Raw genomic sequence first — 25,130 nt, 5'->3', positions numbered from 1 at the left:
TAGTTTGGTATTTATTTCAGTAGGCTGATTTTAGAAAGCTAAACAGGATCAGACCTGGTAAGTACCTGGCTGGGAAGCCAACACAAAATAGGGTGTGGGGAGGAATGGGGTTGGGAAGGAAAGAAGGAAGATGGGATAAGATAACTTTTATTGTCATTTTTTAACTGTAATTACATTGACAAACATTAAAAGCAAAATATATATACCGTATATACTCGAGAATAAGTCGACCCGAATATAAGCCGAGGCACCTAATTTTACACAAAAAAACTGGGAAAACTTATTGACTCGAGTATAAGCCGAGGGTGGGACATGCAGCAGCTACTGGTAAATTTCAAAAATAAAAATAATTAATTTGGGAAACGATCTCACTATCTCACGTCGCCTCGGGAAGGGAAAGGCAAAGCGCTTTTTGCCTTTCCCTTCCCGGCTGGGGCTGTTGGGAGTTGCTGCCGCCGGTGTGGCCCCAGTCCCGCGTCGCCTCGGGAAGGGAAAGGCCACGGCTTGGAAGGCCGCCGCTGGAGCGAAGCTGCCCGTAGCCGCTGCGCTAGCATCAGATCGGGCGCGCCGTACGGTTCCGACCGAGCCCCGAGCGTTGTCTTTGGCGCCCGCCCAGCGCCGCGGAGCTCCCTGTACCGGGAGAAGGGGAAGACACCCCCCCGGGGCGGGGCAGGGAGAGGAGCTTCTCCCGCCAGCCCCTCTTTCCGCGCCCACCGGTGTCCCCGCAGGACGACCCCCGCCCCGCAGTCGCCACCGCTTGAAAGAGACGGGCCGGGGGTGGGTCCACCCGAGCGGGGCTTGTCGCCTCCGGCACGCAACGAGCGCTGCCCTCGGATTCCCTGTCCGGTTGCCCCCCTTTTGAGGGCGATGGCAGTAAACTGTTCCCGTAGCAGCGGCTGCTCCGCTGACATCCGCGGGCAGACAGGCAAACGCGGGACCTTCTCCTCCAAGGGCGCCCGGCGCTTTCTACCCACCCCGGCCCGTCTCTTTCAAGCGGCGGCGACTGCGGGCGGGGGTCGTCCTGCGGGGACACCGTGGGCGCGGAAAGAGGGGCGGGCGGAGAAGCTCCTCTCCCTGCCCCGCCCGGGAGGGGGTCTTTCCCTTCTCCCGGTACAGGGAGCTCCGCGGTGCTGGGCGGGCGCCAAAGACGACGCTCGGGCTCGGTCGGAACCGTCCGGCGCGCCCGATCCGATGCTAGCACAGCGGCTGCGCGCAGCTCGCTCCAGCGGCGGCCTTCCAAGCCGTGGCCTTTTCCTTCCCGAGGCGGTGGGACTGGGGCGCGCCGGCGGCAGCGACTCCCAACAGCCCCAGCCGGGAAGGGAAAGGCAAAAAGCGCTTTTGCCTTTCCTTCCCGAGGCGGCGGGATCTGGGGCCACGCCGGCGGCAGCGACTCCCAACAGCCCCAGCCGGGAAGGGAAAGGCAAAAGCGCTTTTGCCTTTCCCTTCCCGAGGCGGCGGGACTGGGGCCGCTCCGGCGGCAGCGACTCCACACCATTTTTTTTTCAGAGGGGAATCTAAGCCGAGGGGGATTTTTTCAGCACAAAAAATGGGCTGAAAAACTCGGCTTATACTCAAGTATATACGGTACATATCCATACAGAAACATAACACACATATGTACATGTTACACACACACACACACACACACACACACACACAAATCATTGCCCATTTTGAATAGATAGCGGAAAGGAAGAGTATTGGATACATATACACAAATTTGTGTGAAAAAAATTGCAAAGAAATAGGATTATAAAAAAACAGCTTCCAATCTTAGCAGTTATAGATGAGAGAGAGAAAGAGAAATGAGAAACAGAGAGAGGGAGAAAGAGAAAGCGAGAGGGGGGGGAGAAAGAAAGAGATACCAGTTTAAAAGAAAATAGAAAAATGCCACTTTGAGTGTTTATGATTGCAGACCCCGGGGTTAGGCAAACACCATGGTTGTTAAGTGAACCTTGTGGTCATTAAGCAAACACTGGTTGTTAAACAAGTCCATTTTCACCAATGGGCATTTTTAACCGGAAACCCGAAGGAATTGTTGGAAATTGGCAAAAAACATAGCAAACCTCAGTCACAAGACTGTGTGGGATGTTATTTTTAATTCATTAAAAAGAATTTTTAAAAATGTCTCATGGACAACCATACCATATCAATTATATTTAATTTTATTTAAATCCAAAATTATTTTTATTCCATTCGAATTAGAAACAATTTCAATTAAACCCAATTTATTTAAATTGAATTTAGAGATTTCCTTATCATCATATCATAGAAAGACAAAATAGCAATAGCTATAGCACTTAAACTTATATACCGCTTCATAGCGCTTTACAACACTCCATAAATGGTTTACAGCAGTGGCCCCCAACCTTTTTTGTGCCGCGGCCCGGTACCGGCATCACAAAATGATCTGCGGCCGGGTACCGGCATCATCAGCACACATGACAAGGCAAGGCGAGCCGAGCGACCAGCCAGCCAGCCGTCCCCCGCTTCTCCCCACCACCTTCAACTCCTCCTTTGTACCTTTGTCGATGGGCTTCACTTCAGGACGGCTTCGGGACGGTCGCTCAGCTCGCCTTGCCTTGGGTGCTGAAAGAATCCTCGCGCCTTAGTTTTGTTCGAAGCCCCCCCCCCTTCGATGAAACTAAGGTGCGAGAATTCCTTCAGGACCCAAACGCTGCTTTCCAACCAGAAAAGCTCACCTGGAAGCACTTTCTCGTCAAACAAAATGGCGGCACCCAGCAAACCGGCGGCCCGGTAGGAAATGTTCCACGGACCGGTACCGGTCCGCGGCCCGGTGGTTGGGGACCCCTGGTTTACAGAATCAGCATATTGCCTCCAACAATCTGGGTCCTCATTTTACCTCATTGTTCTGGGTCTCAGAAGAGTGGAAGGTTCAATCAACCTTGAGCCAGTCAGAATCGAACTCCTGGCAGTCAGCGGAATTAGCTTCCAATACTGCATTGTAACCACTGCACCACTTTGGCTTCAAAAAGTGTCGTTGAACACAGATTTCATTTCTCATTCTGTTTTTTTTTTAGAGGAATTCATCATTCTGAAATTGTTTTCACATGATATGTTGATATATATGTGATCTTCTTCTATGGCTTTTGGTTGAATTATGTTGAATTCCCAGACAGGTAGTCCTCAACTTAGAACAGTTCATCTACTACTGTTTGAAGTTAGAATGGTACTGAAAAAAGTGTCTTACGATCATTTTCCACACTTATGACTGTTGAAAGATGGTCACATGATTTACATGAAGATGTTTGACAAGTCAATCACATTGATGACAGTTGCAGTGTTCTGGGGTCACGTGATCACCTTTTGTAACCTTCCAACCGGAGTCAGAAGCAAAATCAATGGAAAAGGTAGATTCAATAATAATAATGTTATTGCAGTGATTCACTTAATGTGGCAAGAAAAGTTGTAAACTGGAGCACAACTCACTTAACAACTGTTTTGCTTAGAAATAGGAATTTTGGGCTCAACAACAGTAAAAAACCTGTATTTCTATTGAACCTCTTCCCATACTTCCTTTATTGATATGGTTTCTCCTGCATGTTGATTCGTCTAAGGCAAGTATAGAGCTTTACTTCTTGCAAAGCTCTTTCCACACTCAATGCATTCATATGATTTTCCCTCCTGTATAGATTCTTTCATGGGAAGTGAGATCACAACTCCTTTTAAAGCTCACTCCACACTGCACACATTTATTTATATGGCTCCTCTCCTGCATGGATCCTTTTATGGGAATTCAGATTACTGCTGCAAGTAAAGGTCTTTCCACACTCCATGCATTTGTATGGCTTCTCTCCTGTGTGGATCCTTTTGTGGTTATTAAGATTACTGCTACGGGTGAAGCTCTTTCCACATTCCACACACTTATACGGCTTCTCTCCTGTGTGGGTCCTTTTGTGGGCATTAAAACTACTGCTATAAGTAAAACTCTGTCCACATTCCATACATTTGTATGGCTTCTTTCCTGTGTGGATCCTCTTGTGGGCATTAAGACTACTGCTATCAGTAAAGCTCTTTCCACACTCCATGCATTTGTATGGCTTCTCTCCTGTGTGGATCCTCTTGTGGGCATTAAGATTACTGCTACATCTAAAGCTCTTTCCACACTCCATGCATTTATAAGGTCTTTCTCCTTTGTGACTCCTTTGATGTATCATAAGAGAATATTGAAAAGTGAACTTCTTTCCACATTCCATACATTTGAATGGCTTCTCTCCTGTGTGGATCCTGATGTGGAGATTAAGACTACTGCTAGAAGTGAAGCTCTTTCCACATTCCACACACTTATATGGTTTATCTCCTGTGTGGGTCCTTTTGTGGCAATTAAGACTACTGCTGTAAGGAAAACTCTGTCCACATTCCATACATTTGAATGGCTTCTCTCCTGTGTGGATCCTCTTGTGGTCATTAAGACTACTGCTACAAGTAAAGCTCTTTCCACACTCCATGCATTTATAAGGTCTTTCTCCTTTGTGACTCCTTTGATGTCTTATAAGAGAGTTATTAAAAGTGAAGGTCTTTCCACACTCCTTGCAGATATATCGTTTCTCTTCTGAATGTGTTTTTTTATGAGAAATACGATGATCGGGTTTTTTAAAGCTCTTTCCAGTTTCCATGCATTGATATGGTCTTTTTCCCGCATCGATGTTTGTATGGTTAGGAAGCCAACTGACCGGAGGGAAGCCTTTTTCAATTCCACTTTGTGATTGTTTTGTTTCATAACTGTTTGATTGCATCTGACCTGCAAATTTCCCCTTTTCCTTTTTCAGATGGATTGCATGGCGTTCCTCGTTGCAATTCTCTTGCTCATTAAAGCCTTCAAAAAGAAAAATGAAAATGAAATATAGCAAGAAAAGGGAACAATCAAACCTTTTCTTCTGAAATTCAGCCAAAGAATCATTAATATATTTTGGCTGCTTTGTAGGCAAACATGAAGATTCCAAACTATGATTTTAGCAAGGACCCAATTGCAAATTTATCCCTACTGATCCTCATATAACAGGACTGGATTACATCACAATGAATCTAAGCCAAAACCCTGATGTAAGCTTTGACCTGGGACTATTTCATGGGGCCACAAAGTCCTGAAGCCCATTGGACACGGTATCAGGCTGGGTCAACTACATACCTACCAGCTTTCCAACTTCATTGGAAATCTCATCCCCACTTGTGTGCAGGGCAGAATCTTTGAAAGCGGAGGGGAATTTCTGGATGGCAATAGCTCCCTACCCTCAATTAGGCTCATGTCAAACTTGGTGCACAAATGGACACATCTGAGAGAAGGGACATCTCACTCAGGACCCATCCAGTCTTGGTTGTAGCAGCTCAGGCCCATCGGGGGGGAGCCAGTGACAACGTTCAGGTATGAATACCGAACCCTGGTAGGCAGAAACTTGTTCAAGAGATGACATCATCCCTATCTGACCCTCAGATTCTCTCTAAAATCTTCTATGGCATGAAATGTTGCATTTTATTACCAGAAAAAGAAAAGCCAATTCCTTTATGTGAAAAGGAATTCTATACAGTTTTCCAATTTTTCTTTCAATAAATTTCCTTCTATAAATTTACTTTGGTAAAACAGTTATTACACCACGCTAGAAACTGGGTGACTGTGAGTACTAGTTCTTTCTTAGGCATGAATGCTGACAGGGTGACTTTGGGCCAGTCTCTCTCAGCTAAACCCATGTCACAGGGTTGTTGTTGTAGGGAAAACAGCAGGAGGAAGGAATACTGGGTTTGTCCGCTGCTTTTATTATTATTTACAAAAAATAAAGGCCGGATATAAATAAATAAGTGATTTTTCCCCAGAAATTACATTTAAGGCTCTCATCCCATACTTGCTCTGCTATCCTGAGCACAGACAGGGTTCTTACCCAGAGAAAACAGATTCCTGGAATTCTCCAGCATGACTTCTCTATGGAGCGCTTTTTGGTCAGCATCCAGTTGAGACCACTCCTCCTTGGAGAAATACACAGCCACGTCCTCAAAAGACACTACACCCTAAACAAGGAGAAAAGGTTCGAGAGAGATCCAGTGAACAAAATAGGCATCTTCTGCTGAATTCAAAATGAGATCACTTGTAATAGTCCCAAAGATGCTTTTGAAAAGGAAGAAAAGAGTATTTCTTGTAATGGTGTGTGAGAATAACCCTGGGAGACAGAAGGAAGAGCCCCGATGCTGACAACAATCTGGTCAATGAAATCTGATGGCGAAGCAGGAGAAATGGAGAAAGCGTCTCACAAAGGATCCCCTCAGAAGGGAGAGAGAGGCTAGGCCGTCTATCAGTTTTGAATGACCGGATGTCAGATTCATATTGCTTAGAAACAGCAATTTATTACAATAAACTCTACAACAAAATGAAATCCATCCAAGATTCATGGAGATTTTCCAATCTTTTTCCTCCTTACCTGAAGTTGCGGTTCAGCCAACCCTTCAGCCCCACCACAAAGAGGAGGTGATTCTAAAATTTCCAAGGACAGTTTTCTACTCTCTGTAAGGGAAAAATGGTAGAAGCAGATTTGTTCTAAGGAGAGAGATTCCAATCAAGAGAAGCAAAAGAATCAGCTAAATGTTGAAGTCACATTATACAGAAAGAGCTTTTCTTACCTGGCGTGCTTTCATTCCTTTGATCTTTGTGTAAAGTCTCCCTGAACAGCAGCTCTTGAGAAGATCTGAATGAATCTTTCCTCCCCTTGGGATATTCAATCAAAGTTTCCAAGGATTTCTGGACATGACGCGATATGAGAAACAAAGAAAGAGCACTCAGGAATTATCATACTGCAGCTTTAAACCAGCAGACTCCAATCTCTGCTTGCAAAACTGGAAACAGAATACAAGGAATTGCCCCAAACACATCGCCTAGAACAGTGATGGCTAACCTTTACGTTGTTGCGTGCCTGCACCCATAATGCATGTGTGACCCCCTTGTGCTCCCCCACTTCCTGCGCATGTGCACGCATCTCCCGCATGCGCCCGGCTCCCCGCACATACATGCAGATACCCGCAAATCAGCTGGCTAGCGGGAGGCGCATGCGTATGCGCAATGGAACTATGCTGGGGCGACAGCTCGCATGCCGCCAGAGATGGCTCCGCGTGCCACTTCTGGTAGGAGTGCCATAGGTTCACCATCAGGGCCCTAGAAGAATGGAACAACTGTCCATAGGAGTTAATAATCCCAGAAAATTCTACCAAAAAGCAATTGACAAATTCACATAACTCCTCTTTAGAGATGCCATGATTAAATTCTCACACCTGCAACTCTTCTTGCAATGTCTCCTCCTCCTGGGTCAGCAAGAAGCCTTCAGCCAGGGCCACCGCCTGGGAACTGGTCTCCGCTCCACACTCCCTCACCCATTTCTCCATCTCTGGGGGAAGGACAGCCAGGAACTGCTCCAGGAGCACCAAGTCCAGCATCTGAGCCTTCGTGTGTCTTTCTGGCTGCAGCCATTGACAGCAAAGGTGGTGAAGCTGAGTGCAAACATCTCGGGGACTCTTCCCCCCCTGGAACTGCACTTTTCTGAAGTGACAGCATTGAACCTCTGAAGTGTTGGCTTCCTCTTCTTGGCTCTTCTGCCCAGGACTTGCCCCATTTTCCCCACAGCTCCAAGGCTGAGTAGCTGGAGGACCTTTTCCAACATCTGCATCTGCTGGGCGTTGTCCCTCCATCTTCTCTCTGGTCTCTAATCCAGATCCAAAATGGACGGATGGATTTCAGAAGAGGTCTAGCCAAATCTCCTAGGGTGATTTAGCCCTCTTCCCACAAAAGATAATCTGGACTCCAGAGGAACCAGGAAAGATTTCCAACTTAGATATCTGAAATGGAAAACACAGCGAGTTCAAAATGGTGACAAATCTGAATACTGAAGCAACCTCTTCTTCCTCCTCCAAAACTAAGAAAAAAATCTAGCAGTATTTGCAAGGAGGGGTATCTTATTAGGAAGACTGTCTACTGCAGTAAATTCAGGTCACCCTTCTTAGATCAGCTTCGAACAAGGACTGAAAATATTGGATAAATACATTTAGAAAAGTGTTGGACTTCTAGTGTCTCATTATTTACTCTAAGTATTTTGATGGCTGCTTGCAAAGTAAAAAACAATCTTTGCACAATTGGAATCACAAATCTCTTAGGTCACAAACAGCGATTGAGATTAGAACATCATCAACCTCCTGGGGAAACTCCAGAGGGCAGGATTAAGAAACCATCATCCTAGGCATACAGAACTAATATCTCAATGAATAAACCATCTATGCTTTAACTGTTTAAGATGATGTGGAGAATAGTCTGGTGTGCTGGAAGAACCACTTGGTGGAGAAAGGCTGGAAACCAGGAAACCCAGTTCCAGTCCTTGCACAACTTCTATCCAACTTCTTGCACACGGAGTTGCAACCTTGCATGCAAGGCCAGCAGGAGCGACTTCGGCAGGTAGCTTCTCTCAGCCTAGGAAAGAGGAGGGGAGGGAATCCCCTTCTGAAAACGGGGCCACGAAACATGCAGGAAACTGTCCAGGAGTCAAGGCTGCTTTCAAAGCTCTGCTTTCCAAAGCTCCCCCGACCCGCAGGGTTGGAGGGTAAACGCATCCCTCGTCTCTGCGGTCCTCGTTCCCCCGCCCGCCGAAGCTTGGCTTCCTCCCCGGCCTGGCCCGGGCATGCACAGGGGCGGCAGGGGAACATGGGACCCCGGGATCTCCCTTTCCCATAACTCCGAACCTGACGAACTTTGGCAGGTCGCCACGCTCGCCTCCAATAGCAACGTCTGGATCTCCATCCGTGTAAGATTTCCCTGCAAACTCTTGGGACTTCTGGAGAAAACTCAGCCCGAGGGTCACAGCGAAGGGGAGCCGGATCGGACACGGTAGAAAAGGCAGATGTGCTCCTAGCCTTTTCTGTGAAAAAGGGGAGGAAAAGAACAGCACTGAGAACCCTTGGGAAAGGGAAAGAAAAAGGCGCATGCTCAGTTTCCTTTGAGAGTGGGAGGGGGCGCTGCCCATCTCTTCCAAAAGGACCGAGGGAGCCCCCTGGAGGATCCTGCGACCGATGCCAGAGGACACGGAGGGCAACATTTTTATTTTTATTTATTTTATTTGTCAATTGCTTACAAGATAATAGGTATAAGTAAAAACATAGTTATGAATACATGGATACATATAAGAAAAATAAAAGAAACAATAGGACAGGGACGGCAGGCACGTTGGTGCGTTTATGTACGCCCCCAACAGACCTCTTAGCAAAGGGGTGAGGTCAATAGTAGAAAGTCTAAGGTTAAAGTTTTTGGGGTTTGGGGAAGAGACTACAGAGTCGGGTAGAGCAGGGATCCCCAACCTTTTCGACGCCGCGGCCCGGTTCCGGCGTCAGCCGGGCGCCGCGGCCCGGTTCCGGCGTCAGCTGGGCGCCGCCATCTTTTTGACGAAAAATCACTTCCGGTGACGTCACGGAAGTGATTTTCGTCAAAAGCGGCGCCAGCGCTCTGGTGAGCTTTTTCGGGTAGAAATGGCTTTCTACCCGAAAAAGCTCACCAAGCGCTGGCGCCGCCATCTTTTTTGACAAAAAATTGCTTTTTTTACCAAAAAAAGATGGCGGCGCCCAGCAACCAGCGGCCCGGTAAGGCTTGTTCCCGCTGCCCGGTACGGTCCGCGGACCGGCGGTTGGGGACCCCTGGGGTAGAGTATTCCAGACATTGACCACTCTGTTGCTGAAGTCGTATTTCCTGCAATCAAGTTTGGTGAAGTTTACCTTGAGTTTGTAACTATTGTGTGCTTTTGTATTGTTATGGTTGAAGCTGAAGTATTCATTGACAGGTAAGTCATTGCAATGTATGATTTTATATACTATACTTAGATTGGACCAAAGGCGGAATAGTTCTAGGTTTTCTAGGTCTAGAATTTCAAGTCTGGTGGCATAAGGTATTCTGCAACAAGTAGAGGAACTGTGTTAATATCAGATACGTAATGTGGGTTCCAGACTGAACAGCTGTATTTGAGTATTGGTCTAGCAAATGTTTTATATTAGTAGTGTAATATTACCAGAGAAAAAGCTACGTAGGATTAGGTTAAGAACTCTTAATGCCTTTTTGGCTATGTAGTTACAGTGGGCTCTAGCATTTAGATCATTAGAGATCTATTCCAAAGTCCTTCACAGAGCTTGGATCATCAACAAGGTCTTGACTATTCAGCCTGTATTTTACTTTCTGGTTTGTTTGTTTTTTTGCCAATATGGAAGACAGAGCATTTATTTGACCATTCTGATATATAGTTGAGGTCTTTTTGAGGGTAGCAGTATTGTCTGTGGTGTTGAATAGCTTTACATCATCATTGAAGAGAACGCAATTGCTCTTAATATGATCACAGAGGTCATTTATGTAGAGTATGAAGAGAGTTGGTCCTAGAACACTGCCTTGGGGGACACCACTATTAACAGGTACAGAATTTGATAGGACTCTCCCAATTTCGACCATTTGTTGTCTGTTTGACAGGAATGCTTCTATCCAGTTATGCAGGTGTCCAGAGATACCATAAGATTTTAGTTTTAGGAATAATTTGTCGTGTACCACTGAATCAAAGGCTTTACAGAAGTCTATGTACATTGCGTCTATTGCTTTGCCCTGATCCAGTTGTGTAGTCCATATGTTTTTGCAGTGTAAGAGTTGCAGATTGCAGGATAGTTTTTTTCTGAAACCAAATTGTTTATTAGAGAGTAGGTTGTTTGCCTCTAAGTGGAGGATAATGGATTGGTTAATGATTGATTCCATGACTTTGCAGGTGAAGCAGCATAAAGAGATTGGTCTGTAATTTTCAACTAGGCTGGGGTCTCCCTTTTTGAAGATGGCGATGACCGTGGCTTGTGGCCATAGTTTTGGCAAGGAGCTGGTCCTGAAAGATTTTTTGAAGATTATGCTTAGACATTCGGCTATGGCAGTGGATAGCTTTTTTAAGAAGTTGGCACATATTCCATCCGATCCAATAGATAGAGATGGTTTTAGATTGCGTAGTGCTTTTTCAACATTGTCTACTGTAAAATTGATATGTATTAGATCAGTGGTTCTTAACCTGAGCGGTATCGCCCCCCCAGGGGGCGATTGCATTTTTCAGGTTGGCAATGGAATGAAAAGGGGCGATGTGGGGCCGAAGGAATGGAAGAGGGGGTGATATGGGGGCGATGGAGTGAGAAGTTTTGGGGACACTTTTGAGACTTTTTTCGTGCAGTGAACATATCTGTTATACAAACACGTCAGATCGCTCTCTATTAGTGGATTGAACTGTGTTTTAAAATGTTCTGTAAAATTTTTCTTTATGTCTTTTTAACCCTTTTTACAGTGTGCATGAATATATATTTTCCTCAAATCTTAATTTAGTTTCAGAGTTTTCGTCTTGAAATTCTTAGTTCCTGCATTGCGGTTTGTTCTTATGCCCTTTTTATATGTCTTTTTGCATCTTAAAATTCACTTGTAATTAAATCATTAAATGTTACTGTTTTTTTGGGCATTTCATTTTCTTGCAATTGAATTTTGTTTTCAGTGGTCATTGCATTTAAGTGTCTTGAATAAATAAGATAATAATGATATACTTGTATCACAAAGTTTGGGAGTAAAGTGATAGGTGGCATCAGAATTTTTCACGCAGTTGAGATATGGGAAAAAGACTGGAAATAAATTATTTGCATCGATATGTCCTGATGACAATTTTAAAGAAAACAAAATATGTGTTTGCATAAATTGAAGAATTATTTCCCTGTGTTGTGATTGAGAAGTTATGTTGGGGGAGGGGGGCGATGATAACTTCCTCAATGGCTCAAGGGGTCGATTCTTTCAAAAACGTTAAGAATCACTGTATGAGATCATTGTAGTTGTCTGTGGTTTGACTAGGAAATACTGGGCATGATCCATTCCTGTTTACAAATACTGAGCCAAAGAATGTGTTAAAGAGGTTGGCTTTAATAGTGTCGTCATTGCAGTCTTCACCATTAGGTCCTTTCAGGGGTGGGATGGACCTTGAGTCTTTTAGTTTGTTGTTTTCAAAATTGTAGAAAGCACGGGTGGAATTGGTGCGTAGAAGCTTTTCCTCTTGTTTAATGTGATAATTGGTGCATTCAGTCTTTATTTGGTGGCATAAATTTTTGTATCAGCTTTTGAAGTTGGCAACGTGACCAGATTTGCTTTTCTGCCAAAGTGATCTCTTTTCGGATCGAAGCTTCCTTATTGTTATGGGTAATCTGTTTTTTCTAGTTTTGGAGTTGTTATTGGTACATATAGTTTGGTGACTCTCTTGACTTCAAGTAAAAATATGTTGTAATGGTCTTCAACAGTATTGCATCCAGTGAATAGAAATTGCCAATCAAGGGATGAGAGATCGTTGTCTATAAGATCATAGTTGCCTTTTTGAAGTTATAATTGGGGATCACATCGTTGTGTTGATTTTTGTGTGGACGTATGTTGAGACAAAAGTCAATCATGCTGTGGTCACTGTTGGAAAAGGGTTCTTTAGTTTGTATTCTGTAAATTGAATTCAAACTATTGCAGAAGATGAGATCGAGGCAGTTGTTAAGTCCAGTGTTGTTGGTGACTAATTGTTCCAGTCCCAGATTTGTAACAGCATTGTAGAAGGTTGAATGTATGGGTTCAATTTTACATTCGTTTAGGGTCCAGTTAATGTGAGGTAGATTGAAGTCACCAAGAAAGATAAAAGCGTGTGGGCAGGATGTTGCCCATGTTAGTAGTGAATTTAGCTTGTTTACATGTTCGATGTCATAATCAGGGGCTCTGTAACATAGTAAGAATCGAAATGTGATATTTAAGGACAATTCACAGACAATGGTCTCAGGAAGAGCAAGCTCTTGGGTAACTTGGATGTTTTTTAGATGTAAGGATTTTTTATAGAAGATAGCAACACCACCTCCTCTACAGATTTCACAATCTGATCTGTAAACATGATAGTCTCTTACTGTGGTAATGGAGTCAGGGAGCGATGCATTGAGTCATGTTTCATGGACAAATATGATGTCGAATTTAGCCATATTTAGTAAGAGGAAAAATTCAGGTATTTTATTCACAAGGCTTCTTGCATTGAGTAGCTTGCATTTAAGGCCAGTTGTAATTGGAATTGAGGTGGTTAGTGGCGTGCATGCCTAGTTTTGAGTTGATGATGGGTTGGATGAGATAGGGTTGATGTGGAGTTGTGGGTTGTGGACTTACTTTTGATACACTGCCTTGGGGGTCAACTGTAGAATCCAGGTCCATTGTCAGAACGATCTTTGAGTTCTTGCAGAGTTCACATTTGTTGGTTTGACAGGAATATCAGTTATGCAGGTTCCAGAGCATAAGATTTTATGGATAAGTCAAAGGCTTTACAGAAGTCTATGTTTTGCGTCTATTGCTTTGCCCTGATCCAGTTGTGTAGTCCATATGTTTTTGCAGTGTAAGAGTTGCAGATTGCAGGATAGTTTTTTTCTGAAACCAAATTGTTTATTAGAGAGTAGGTTGTTTGCCTCTAAGTGGAGGATAATGGATTGGTTAATGATTGATTCCATGACTTTGCAGGTGAAGCAGCATAAAGAGATTGGTCTGTAATTTTCAACTAGGCTGGGGTCTCCTTTTTGAAGATGGCGATGACCGTGGCTTGTGGCCATAGTTTTGGCAAGGAGCTGGTCCTGAAAGATTTTTTGAAGATTATGCTTAGACATTCGGCTATGGCAGTGGATAGCTTTTTTAAGAAGTTGGCACATATTCCATCCGATCCAATAGATAGAGATGGTTTTAGATTGCGTAGTGCTTTTTCAACATTGTCTACTGTAAAATTGATATGTATTAGATCAGTGGTTCTTAACCTGAGCGGTATCGCCTTCAGGGGCGATTGCATTTTTCAGGTTGGCAATGGAATGAAAAGGGGCGATGTGGGGCGAAGGAATGGAAGAGGGGGTGATATGGGGCGATGGAGTGAGAAGTTTTGGGGACACTTTTGAGACTTTTTCGTGCAGTGAACATATCTGTTATACAAACACGTCAGATCGCTCTCTATTAGTGGATTGAACTGTGTTTTAAAATGTTCTGTAAAATTTTTCTTTATGTCTTTTTAACCCTTTTTACAGTGTGCATGAATATATATTTTCCTCAAATCTTAATTTAGTTTCAGAGTTTTCGTCTTGAAATTCTTAGTTCCTGCATTGCGGTTTGTTCTTATGCCCTTTTTATATGTCTTTTGCATCTTAAAATTCACTTGTAATTAAATCATTAAATGTTACTGTTTTTGGGCATTTCATTTTCTTGCAATTGAATTTTGTTTTCAGTGGTCATTGCATTTAAGTGTCTTGAATAAATAAGATAATAATGATATACTTGTATCACAAAGTTTGGGAGTAAAGTGATAGGTGGCATCAGAATTTTTCACGCAGTTGAGATATGGGAAAAAGACTGGAAATAAATTATTTGCATCGATATGTCCTGATGACAATTTTAAAGAAAACAAAATATGTGTTTGCATAAATTGAAGAATTATTCCCTGTGTTGTGATTGAGAAGTTATGTTGGGGAGGGGGCGATGATAACTTCCTCAATGGCTCAAGGGGTCGATTCTTTCAAAAACGTTAAGAATCACTGTATGAGATCATTGTAGTTGTCTGTGGTTTGACTAGGAAATACTGGGCATGATCCATTCCTGTTTACAAATACTGAGCCAAAGAATGTGTTAAAGAGGTTGGCTTTAATAGTGTCGTCATTGCAGTCTTCACCATTAGGTCCTTTCAGGGGTGGGATGGACCTTGAGTCTTTTAGTTTGTTGTTTTCAAAATTGTAGAAAGCACGGGTGGAATTGGTGCGTAGAAGCTTTTCCTCTTGTTTAATGTGATAATTGGTGCATTCAGTCTTTATTTGGTGGCATAAATTTTTGTATCAGCTTTTGAAGTTGGCAACGTGACCAGATTTGCTTTTCTGCCAAAGTGATCTCTTTTCGGATCGAAGCTTCCTTATTGTTATGGGTAATCTGTTTTTTTCTAGTTTTTGGAGTTGTTATTGGTACATATAGTTTGGTGACTCTCTTGACTTCAAGTAAAAATATGTTGTAATGGTCTTCAACAGTATTGCATCCAGTGAATAGAAATTGCCAATCAAGGGATGAGAGATCGTTGTCTATAAGATCATAGTTGCCTTTTTTGAAGTTATAATTGGGGATCACATCGTTGTGTTGATTTTTGTGTGGACGTATGTTGAGACAAAAGTCAATCATGCTGTGGTCACTGTTGGAAAAGGGTTCTTTAGTTTGTATTCTGTAAATTGAATTCAAACTATTGCAGAAGATGAGATCGAGGCAGTTGTTAAGTCCAGTGTTGTTGGTGACTAATTGTTCCAGTCCCAGATTTGTAACAGCATTGTAGAAGGTTGAATGTATGGGTTCAATTTTACATTCGTTTAGGGTCCAGTTAATGTGAGGTAGATTGAAGTCACCAAGAAAGATAAAAGCGTGTGGGCAGGATGTTGCCCATGTTAGTAGTGAATTTAGCTTGTTTACATGTTCGATGTCATAATCAGGGGCTCTGTAACATAGTAAGAATCGAAATGTGATATTTAAGGACAATTCACAGACAATGGTCTCAGGAAGAGCAAGCTCTTGGGTAACTTGGATGTTTTTTTAGATGTAAGGATTTTTTATAGAAGATAGCAACACCACCTCCTCTACAGATTTCACAATCTGATCTGTAAACATGATAGTCTCTTACTGTGGTAATGGAGTCAGGGAGCGATGCATTGAGTCATGTTTCATGGACAAATATGATGTCGAATTTAGCCATATTTAGTAAGAGGAAAAATTCAGGTATTTTATTCACAAGGCTTCTTGCATTGAGTAGCTTGCATTTAAGGCCAGTTGTAATTGGAATTGAGGTGGTTAGTGGCGTGCATGCCTAGTTTTGAGTGATGATGGGTTGGATGAGATAGGGTTGGATGTGGAGTTGTGGGTTGTATGACTTACTTTTGATACAATCAGCGCGGTAGTCAATGTAGAGATCCTTCTCTCCATTGTCTAGACGTCTTTTGAGTTCCTTGCAGAGTTCACGGGAGCGGATTCTTTGCAGTATGGATAAGTCTGGTCTTGAGCGAAGTTTTTTGTGGTTGGGATTGGTTTTTGCAATGGTGTTTATTGTATGAATGAATATGCGTTTGCTGGACTCATTTTTGCAAACAACTCTACAAAATTTTGGGGCCACCGAGCCATCATTGTATTTGGACTCAGGGCTATCTCTGGTTACTTCAGTGATATCTTCAGGAGAGATGTTTGTTGTATTTGAGTTGCTTATGATATTACAAACTTTGGTGATGTCATCTGATTCGTTGGTGTCTTCAAGACCAAATAAGATGGCATTTGGATGTTTCTGATCACGTTCAATGGTGTCTCTGATGAGTAAGGAGATATCATTTGTGGAATTATTTGATGGGATAGTAATTATTTGTGGTTGTGGTTTAGTGGTTATTTTTAGTTGTAGTTATGATTGTAGTTGAGGTAGCAGTTGTGGTAGTGGTTGTTGGGTTGGGATTTGATTTTGAGCTGATAGGTAGTTGCTTATCAGTGCTGTATTTTTTTTCCCAAGAGAAATTAGTCTTTCTTGTATAATTGTTTCAAAACGTGTTGCTAAGCGTTTTTCTATTGAGTGCATGAGTGATTCTATGCTATCAACTCTGTCAGGCAGAGTACTTGGTTTGTTTAGCTTAGGAAAACATGATGGACATAGACAAGGGAAAATATCTGATGCTTTTGGGAGATCAGGTAGGTCTTTGTTTAAGTTTAAGCAGGCAAGGTGGGCTTGATTGTCACATAGGTAGCATTTGATGTTATTTTCGCTTTCATTGATGGCTTTAAGACATCTGAAGCATGTACAGGAGTCTGGGAGGCCATTGGTAGAGATATTATTTTGTTGTTGTTTGGTAGTGGAGGATTTGGAGTTTCTGGAGTTTCTGGCTGGCATGGTCAATGACAATAGTACACTAAACAAATACAAAAGTAAGGTTACTTATTACTAAAAATCAATCAACTTATTACTAAGAATCAATCAATCAACTTATTACTAAGAATCAATCAATCAATCAATAGACTAGATAATCAATGATACAGTATTAAATCTCTATCAGTTCAATGAATTAGTAAATTAGTGGTCATTTAACATTTAATTATTATACTATTATTTGATAAATCAATTATTATAGACAAAGCATTATCTATAATGCTTTGTCCATAATATCATCATATTCCATGCAGGACTCGGATGATGGGCATTGCAGTAGATTTAACCTAAAGGATAGTTGAAGAAGAATGTGATACTTGTGTTTGATATTTTGGAATATTTGAAACAATATAATGAAAAACAATCAGGAATATTTCCACATGCAGAGAAGGCCTTTGAACTACGTGAACTTGGAAAAACCACAAGCAGGATTAGGATTAGGGACCCACCTTGCTGTGGTTTGCACTAGAAAGGCATTTTATGGATGCACATCTAAGAAGGACTCCAGTTTATTTGGATTATTACTCAAATGGTCCTTGCATGTGATTTTTGACAATTACAGGTAGTCTTCAATTTACAAGTGTTCATTTAGTGATTGTTCAAAATTACACAGCACTGAAAAAAAGTGACTTATGACCATTTTTCACACTTACTGCTGTTGTCGAATCCCCATGGTCACAGCAGAAAATTTCAAATGTTTGACAAATGACTCATATTTATGACAGTTGCAATGTCCCAGGGTTGTGTGATCACTTTTTGCGATGTTCTGACAAGCAGGGGTGGAATCCGACAGGGTTAACTACCAGTTCGGTCATTTACGAGGTTCGGTGATTTAAAATGTGCTTCCGGCAGCACCTGTAAATCGTCATCAGCATGCTGCGTGCAGAGGAGCAACCTTTCAAAAAGCATTTTTCCTGCTTTTTTAACTGCAGCTGTGCCTTTTTCCTGAAAAATTCAGGAAATAAAGGACAGGTAAGAGCCCAGGTGGGTGGGTGGGCAAAAAAATAGAACCGGTTCTATGTCTGCTGCTCTTCAGAGCTACCGGTTCTACAGAGGTGGACAGAACCGGTAGAAACCCACCCCTGCTGACAAGCAAAGCCAATGGGGAAGCCAGATTACTTAATAGTTAACAGATAATCAGAGTTGGAAGGGACCTTGTAGGTCATCTAGTCCAACTCCCCACCCAAGTGGGAGACCCTACACCATTTCTGACAAATGGCAGTCCAATCTCTTCTTTAAAGTCTCCAGTGATAAAGCTCCCACAACTTCCGAGGGCAACTTCTTTTCCATTGGTGGATTGTTCTCACTGTCAGAAAGTTTCTCCTTATTTCCAGGTTAAATCTCTCCTTCATTTCCCACCCATTATTCCTTGTCTGGCTTTCAGGTGCTTTAGCAAATAGCTGGACCCCTTCCTCTCTGTGACAGCCCCTCAAATATTGGAAGACTGCTATCATGTCTCCCCTGGTCTTTCTCTTCACTAGACTAGCCAAGCCCAGTTCCTGAAACCGTTCTTCATATGTTTTAGTCTCCAATCCCCTAATCATCCTGGTTGTTCTTCTCTGTACTTTTTCTAGAGTCTCAACATTTTTTTTATAATGTGGTGACCAAAACTGGCCACAGTACTCTAGGTGTGGTCTTACTAAGGCTTTATAGAGGGGTATTAGTACCTCACTTGATCTCGATTGTATCCCTCTGTTAATGCAATTTAGGATTGCATTAGCTTTTTTGGCGGCTGCTGCACACTGCTGGCTCATATTTAGCTGGTTGTCCATTAAGACTCCAAGATCCCTCTCACAGTTACTGCTATTGAGCCTGGTTTCACCCAATCTATATGGGTACTTTTGGTTTTTCTTGCCTAAATGTAGGACTTTACTTTTCTCTACATTGAATTTCATTTTGTTAGATACGGCCCAGTGTTCTAGTCTGTCAAGATCCATCTGGATCTTGAGCCTATCTTCTTGGGTGTTAGCTATTCCTGCCAGCTTAGTATCATCTGCAAATTTGGTAAATTCCCCTTCTATTCCCTCATCTAAGTCGTTAATGAAGATATTGAAGACTACTGGGCCGAAGACAGAACCTTGTGGCACCCCACTGCTTCCTTCCTTCCATAGACTTAGACTTAGACTTAGACCCATTAAGGACTACTCGTTGAGTATGGTTTGTCAGCCAGTTGCGAGTCCATCTAGTGGTGGTGCTATCTATTCCACCTTTTTTCTAGCTTACCAAGAAGTAGGTTGTGGTCTACTTTGTCGAATGCCTTACTGAAATCTAAATATGTTATGTCCACAGTATTTCGCTGGTTTACTAATTTAGTCACTATGTTGAAGAATAAAATAAGATTGGTTTGGCATGATCTGTTTTTAATAAACCTGTGCTAATTTTTACTTTACTTGTTTCTAGATGTTGGCAAATCTGTTTTTTTAAATTATCTTTTCCAGTATCTTCCTGGGTATTGATGTTAGGCTGATTGGTCTATAGTTTCCTGGGTCTGTTGTTTTTTTTTCCTTTTTTGAAGATGGGAACCACATCAGCTCTTTTCCAGTCTTCTGGTAGTTCCCCGGTGCTCCAGGATTTTTGAAATATATTGTACAGTGGTTCTGAGATGACCTCTGCCAGCTCCTTTAAAACTCGGATGTAATCCATAGGCCTTGGTTCATCAAGGTTAGACAGGTGTTCTCTTACTATTTTTTTTTGCTTATTTTAACTTTTCTGGTCTGTCTTTTACAGTTATGTTTTTGGTGGGTTGAACTATAGTTTCTTTTTGCATGAAGACTGATGCAAAAATGAGTTAAGCAGTTCTGCTTTCTCACTCTTGCCTGTTACTTCCTTGCTGTCTTCTCTTTTTAGTGGACCAACTGTTTCCTTGATTTTTTCTTGTTTATTTATATGTTGGAAGAAACTTTTTTTTTATTATCTTTGACTTTTGTTGTAAGTCTTTCTTCGTTCTGAGCCTTTGCTTTCCTGACTTCGTCTTTGCAGATTCTGGCTATGTGCTGATATTCTGCCTTAGTTGTATGTCCCTCTTTCCATTTTTTGTACTTGTCCTTTTTTTCTTTCAATTTGCCAGAGAGATCTTTGTGCAGCCATGATGGTTTCTTCTTGGATTTCTTGTTTTTCTTTCTCAGTGGTATTGTGCTGGTCTGGGCTTCTATGATCATACTTTTCAGAGTTTCCTGAGATTCTTAAGTTGTTTTCCCCTTTAGGATTTTCATCCATGGAATCTTTCCCAAGTTCCCTCTGAGTTTATTAAAATCAGCTCTTTTAAAATCCAAGACTCTGGTGTCATTATGTTCTATTGCTTGTGTTTGTGTTATGTTGAATTCTAGTATGACATGGTCACTCTCACCCAAGGTTCCTGCAGTCCAACTATCTCTATCACTTCTTCTCTGTTTGTAATAATTAAGTCCAGTATGGCTGTCCCTCTGGTGCCATCCTCTACCTTTTGAACAACAAAGTTGTCAGCTAGGTTGGTTAGGAACTTATTTGATTTCTCACTTGGTGCAAAATTAGTTTTCCAATTGTATCAGGATAATTGAAGTCCCCCATTACTATTGTTGTGTGTTTCCTGCATATGTTTATTAGTTGGTTGGAAAAAAGGATATCTATTTTTTTCTGCTTGATTTGGTGGCCAATAATATACACCTATGGCCATGTCATTCTTTTTTCCTTTTATATTGACCCATATGCATTCTAGGAGGTTTTCATCTTTGGTTTCATGCATTTCTGAAGCAATGTAGTCACCCTTTACATACAGTGCAACTCCACCTCCACTTTTATGGGGTCTGGGTTTTTTTCTGAACAGTTTGTATCCTTCTACCAGTATGTTCTGATCATGGGTTTAATCCCACCAAGTTTCTGTTATTGCAACTATATCATATCTGCCTTCATGTATTCGTAGTTCGAGTTCACCTTGTTTGTTCCCCAGACTCTGTGCATTTGTATATAGGCACGTTATCTTTATGTCTGATGCTGTGTTTACTGTCTACATAACCTGTGTTGTGATTGCCTGCCCCTACTTTCTTGCCACCTGTTTGATTAATGCACATGGTATGGCACTCATTATTAAATGCTTGATTTTTCTTGACAGCAAGGTTGATAATCTTACCTGCACAAACATCTATGTTACATACACTGGTATCCTTATTAATTTTTGGTTGCTGGGGGCAGAAATGTTCTGTATCCATTAATTCTCTGTCCCCGCTGTTCAGTTTAAATGTTTATCCAAAAATCTGTGAATTTAATGCCAAGTAACTCTGCCTTTCTTTGATGGATGCAAACCATCTCTTTTGTACAGTTTTTCATTGGACCAGCTGCAGACATCATGACTAAGAAAACCAAAGCCTTCCCTTTTACACCACTCCTTTAGTCACACATTAAACTCCACTACGCATTGGCCCTTCCCTTTTTGTTCCTTGTATACTGGTAGAACCTCTGAAAAGATAAGCCTACAGCCCATGCTACTAAGTTCATACCCCAAGCTCTGGCAGTCTTTCTGCACAGAAAGTACATCCTTCGGGGATAGATCATTTGTACCAAGATGTATAATAGCATCAACATCACAGTCCTTGCTGGCATTCTTGGCTATCTTAAGAATACGCTTCTTGTCTCTGCTGGCAGTAGCACCTGGCAGACACCTGACCTCTTTCAAAACCTCTGTATCCTTTCCTAAATTTACATCCCTTATAATTGAGTCCCCAACCAGAAAGTGGCTTCTCTTTTTGGATACCTTGCTCTTCTTGTGTGACTGATGCATAATACCCGAGTCACACTTTCTCCTTTCCAAAGTAAGTTCTTCTAGGACTATGATTACTGGCTTATTTGAGTTATCATTATCACAACTCCCTTGACCTGTCACTTTAGTGTCCCTATTAAGGTCAGCAAGGGCACTGTATCTGTTATGCTGGGACACAGCAAAAGCTTTGTGTTTATGGACCACAGCTCTCACCCTGCCAGATCCCACGGTTGTCCATACTGCCCTTTTCCTGTAGGATCTTTGTGGTAGTGGGCGCTGGTAGCATGGCAGCTCAATAGATGCCTGGATTGGGCACCTAATTTCTGCTTGGAGAGCACAGATTAGAGATTCTAGATAGGTAATCTGTCCATGTAGGCTAGTATTTGAGTTATCATTATCACAATTCCTGTGTATGATAACATGTAACAGATAATCAGAGTTGGAAGGGACCTTGTAGGTCATCTAGTCCTACCCCCTGCCCAAGCAGGAGACCCTACACCATTTCTGACAAATGGCAGTCCAATCTCTTCTTGAAAGTCTCAAGTGATGAAGCTCCAACAACTTCTGAAGGGCAAACTGTTCCATTGGTGGATTATTCTCACTGTCAGAAAGTTTCTCCTTATTTCCTGGTTAAATCTCTCCTTGTCCAGTTTCCATCCATTATTCCTTGTCTGGCCTACAGGCGCTTTTGAAAATAGATTGACCCCTTTCTCTCTATGGCAGCCCCTCAAATATTGGAAGACTGCTATCATGTCTCCCCTGGTCCTTTTTCTTCACTAGATTAGCCAAGCCCAGTTCCTGTAATGGCTCTTCATATGGATAGTATGGAAAGTTTTATGGTGAATCAGAGCATATTTCCTACTAAAGATTTTTCCATACTCCATGCATCGATATGGCTTCTCTCATGGCAGGATTCAAATTTTTTTTACTACCGGTTCTATGGGCATGGCTTGGTGGGTGTGGCAGGGGAAGGATACTGTGAAATCTCCATTCCCTCCCCACCCCACTAACCTGCTTTCCAGCTCCATTCTCTTGTGCAGGACAACAAAAGAAGACCCAGCTGATCAGCTGGGACTCGGGAGGCAGAGAATAGATGGGGGTGGGGTCCGTTAGAGGTGGTATTTGCCAGTTCTCCGAACTACTCAATATCTCCGCTACCGATTCTCCAGAACTGGTCAGAACCTGCTGAATACTACCTCTGGTCCTCAGTTTCTAACTGCAATTGATCCCAAAATTTCTGTTGCTAAGCAAGACAGTTGTTAAGTGACTTTTGCCCCATTTTACTACTTTTCTTACAACATCTGTTAAAGGAATCCTATAAGTAACTTAATAAAACTATTAAGTGAATCTGGCTTCCCCATTGGCTTTGCTTGTCAGAACATCGCAAAAAGTGATCACACAACCCTGGGACACTGTCATAAATATGAGTCAGTTGTGAAGCAACAACTTGTTGTCACCTCCCCCTCCCACTTGCCTTTTGCTGCCACAGCCAGTTGCCTTCTCCTCACTTGCCTTCCGCTGAAGTACATGTGGAGAGGCTAGTATAGGATCCGGCCAGGTCAGCGGCTGCTTCTCTCACCTGCTGCTGCACTGTGGAAAGCTTCCAAGTCCCCCCCATTAGAAACGGGTCCTGGGCAAGCAGAGAAGCAAGGCAGATTGAATCCTGCTTCTCTCTGCTTGGCCATGAGCCATATCCGATGGGGGGCGGATTTGGAAGCGTTCCACTGTTTTGGGAAACTCTGCTGTCCCAGCCAGTCTATGGGAATTGGATAGTTACTTAGGAATTATGAGCTGTCCCCTTAAGGGAATGCATCATGGTAAATGTAGTTAAAGGTATCCTGGGAAATGTAGTTCATGTCACGTGGCCGCATCTGTTATCCGGATTGGTCACTAAATTGACCCTCGAGGGGTTGGAGGAGGTTTCCCTCCATTCTTGCCTGGACTCATGAACTGATAGCAGCTTTTTCTTTCGCTACGAGATGGCTTAGGAGATAACCATCTTTTACCTGCAAGGCTGATATACAAAGGATTGGTCATTATAGAAGAACTTCGTCACAAATGTGTGTTATGAAGATACCTGATGTACCAATAAATGTACTTTGTTATGGATGTTTTGTGGAATTTATCTATCTGCATCGGCACAGCTATAAATCCACCTCTGTGCATGAGACAGGAAAGAAACTTTTGTTCACCCAAAAACAGAAGCAGGAAAGATCATGTGGAGAGGCTCATGTCAGCAAGGTGCCCCTTGATCAAGTCCAGGACAGCTGACAGCAGCTGCGGGGAGCAGAGCCTGGAAGTCCCGATGCACCACATATGCGGCTGCATGAATGGCAGGGGAAGCACAGACACAGACTGGTCCCAGAAGCCCTGATGCAACCGGAAACACCATTGCCGCCTTGCTGCTGCTGCATCCCCCACCCGCTGCAGGTATGGTGAGCGTGAGCCCCTGGACAGGTGACCACCTGCCTCAACTGCTGCTCCCACTGACTTTTTTTCAGTGCCAAGAGTGGAGGCAAGAGAGAGAGAGAGAGCGAGAGAGCGAGAGAGAGAGGGAGAGAGAGAGAGAGCGAGAGCGAGAGAGAGAGAGCAGTCCTCTTGTAGAAAAGTTGTGCATCTCCCCGTATTCCTTTCTCCGCGAGGAGCACCGTTAAACTTAGTGTGCTTCACAAATGAGGAGGAGGGGACGAGGCTTCTTAAGGAGAAACAGAGAAAGGAATATGGGGATATGCGCAACTTTTCTCCTGGCTGACCTTCTCCATCTGGCCCGGCACCCGCTCCCTGCTCTGTGGATCCGCTGCCGGCTTTAGGACCAGTGCCGAGCCGAGCCCTCGCCCCAGGAGAAGCCCCCGCAAAGCGGCGCTGCGCTCTTGGCCTCCAAATGGGGCGAGCCAGCCCACTCCATGGGGGAAACCCACAACAACATGCGGGCAGAGGCAGCCCGGTGTGAGGCTGGACTCAAAGTTTGTCGGCCTTTGGGGGAAAGCAGAGCTCCCGTTCCCGGCTGTGGCTGCACCTTGGAAGGCTCGGGCCCCAAACGACGGCAGCTCCCTGTCTCAGTAATGCGGGGCAGAGTGAGCATGCAGGGGGTTGTTTGCCAGGGAAGGTCCTTTGGGGAGATTTTGGCATGGGAAAATCTGCTAATAAAATGAGCCACTGGTCTGCTACGGACATTCGGGGCGATGGATGCATGCATCCATTGAAAGTCTTTCTAATTTATGTTTCTACAGCTGCAATTTTGGTTTCATTTTATCTTCATGTCAATAAGCAAATACCTCAAAGAGTCACTTAAGGGAAAACAGGTCACTATTATGAACCTTATCCTTCTACTATGTGGTAACTGGCAGTGGAAATGACTTGATAGCCTGTAACCAATCAAGATGAGGAAAAAAACATTCAAA

The 25,130-nt window shown here is 43.0% G+C and overlaps 1 protein-coding gene across 1 annotated transcript; it reads right to left on the bottom strand.

The window, feature by feature from the left end:
* Nucleotides 1-2,796: 2,796 nt before the first annotated feature.
* Nucleotides 2,797-8,894, bottom strand: LOC148131757 (uncharacterized). Its single transcript, XM_087953051.1, has 6 exons — nt 8,728-8,894; nt 7,273-7,833; nt 6,628-6,745; nt 6,429-6,511; nt 5,895-6,021; nt 2,797-4,837 (listed from the first exon to the last, which is right to left on the bottom strand). Exons 2-6 carry the CDS (start codon nt 7,684-7,686, stop codon nt 3,714-3,716), a joined length of 1,866 nt encoding a protein of 621 aa, XP_087809177.1. The 5' UTR covers nt 7,687-7,833; nt 8,728-8,894; the 3' UTR covers nt 2,797-3,713.
* Between the last annotated feature and the right edge of the window lie 16,236 nt (nt 8,895-25,130).

This window comes from Notechis scutatus, chromosome 2 (assembly GCF_049901735.1).
Source record: "Notechis scutatus isolate UNSWTSFEM ecotype Mainland chromosome 2, rNotScu1.2, whole genome shotgun sequence".
NCBI classification, from domain to species: Eukaryota; Metazoa; Chordata; class Lepidosauria; order Squamata; family Elapidae; genus Notechis; species Notechis scutatus.
The sequence above is the reverse complement of the archived record's forward strand: the minus strand, read 5'-3'. Positions and strand labels throughout refer to the sequence as shown.

What these genes read in the sequence shown, in the direction of transcription:
- LOC148131757 (XM_087953051.1), bottom strand. Translation starts at nt 7,686, where the DNA reads ATGGAGGGACAACGCCCAGCAGATGCAGATGTTGGAAAAGGTCCTCCA. An exon ending in AAGGAATGAAAGCACGCCAG is followed by an intron (nt 6,512 to 6,627) that starts GTAAGAAAAGCT and finishes TTTCCCTTACAG; the next exon opens with AGAGTAGAAAACTGTCCTTG. An exon ending in CAGGAATCTGTTTTCTCTGG is followed by an intron (nt 4,838 to 5,894) that starts GTAAGAACCCTG and finishes TTCTTTTTGAAG; the next exon opens with GCTTTAATGAGCAAGAGAAT.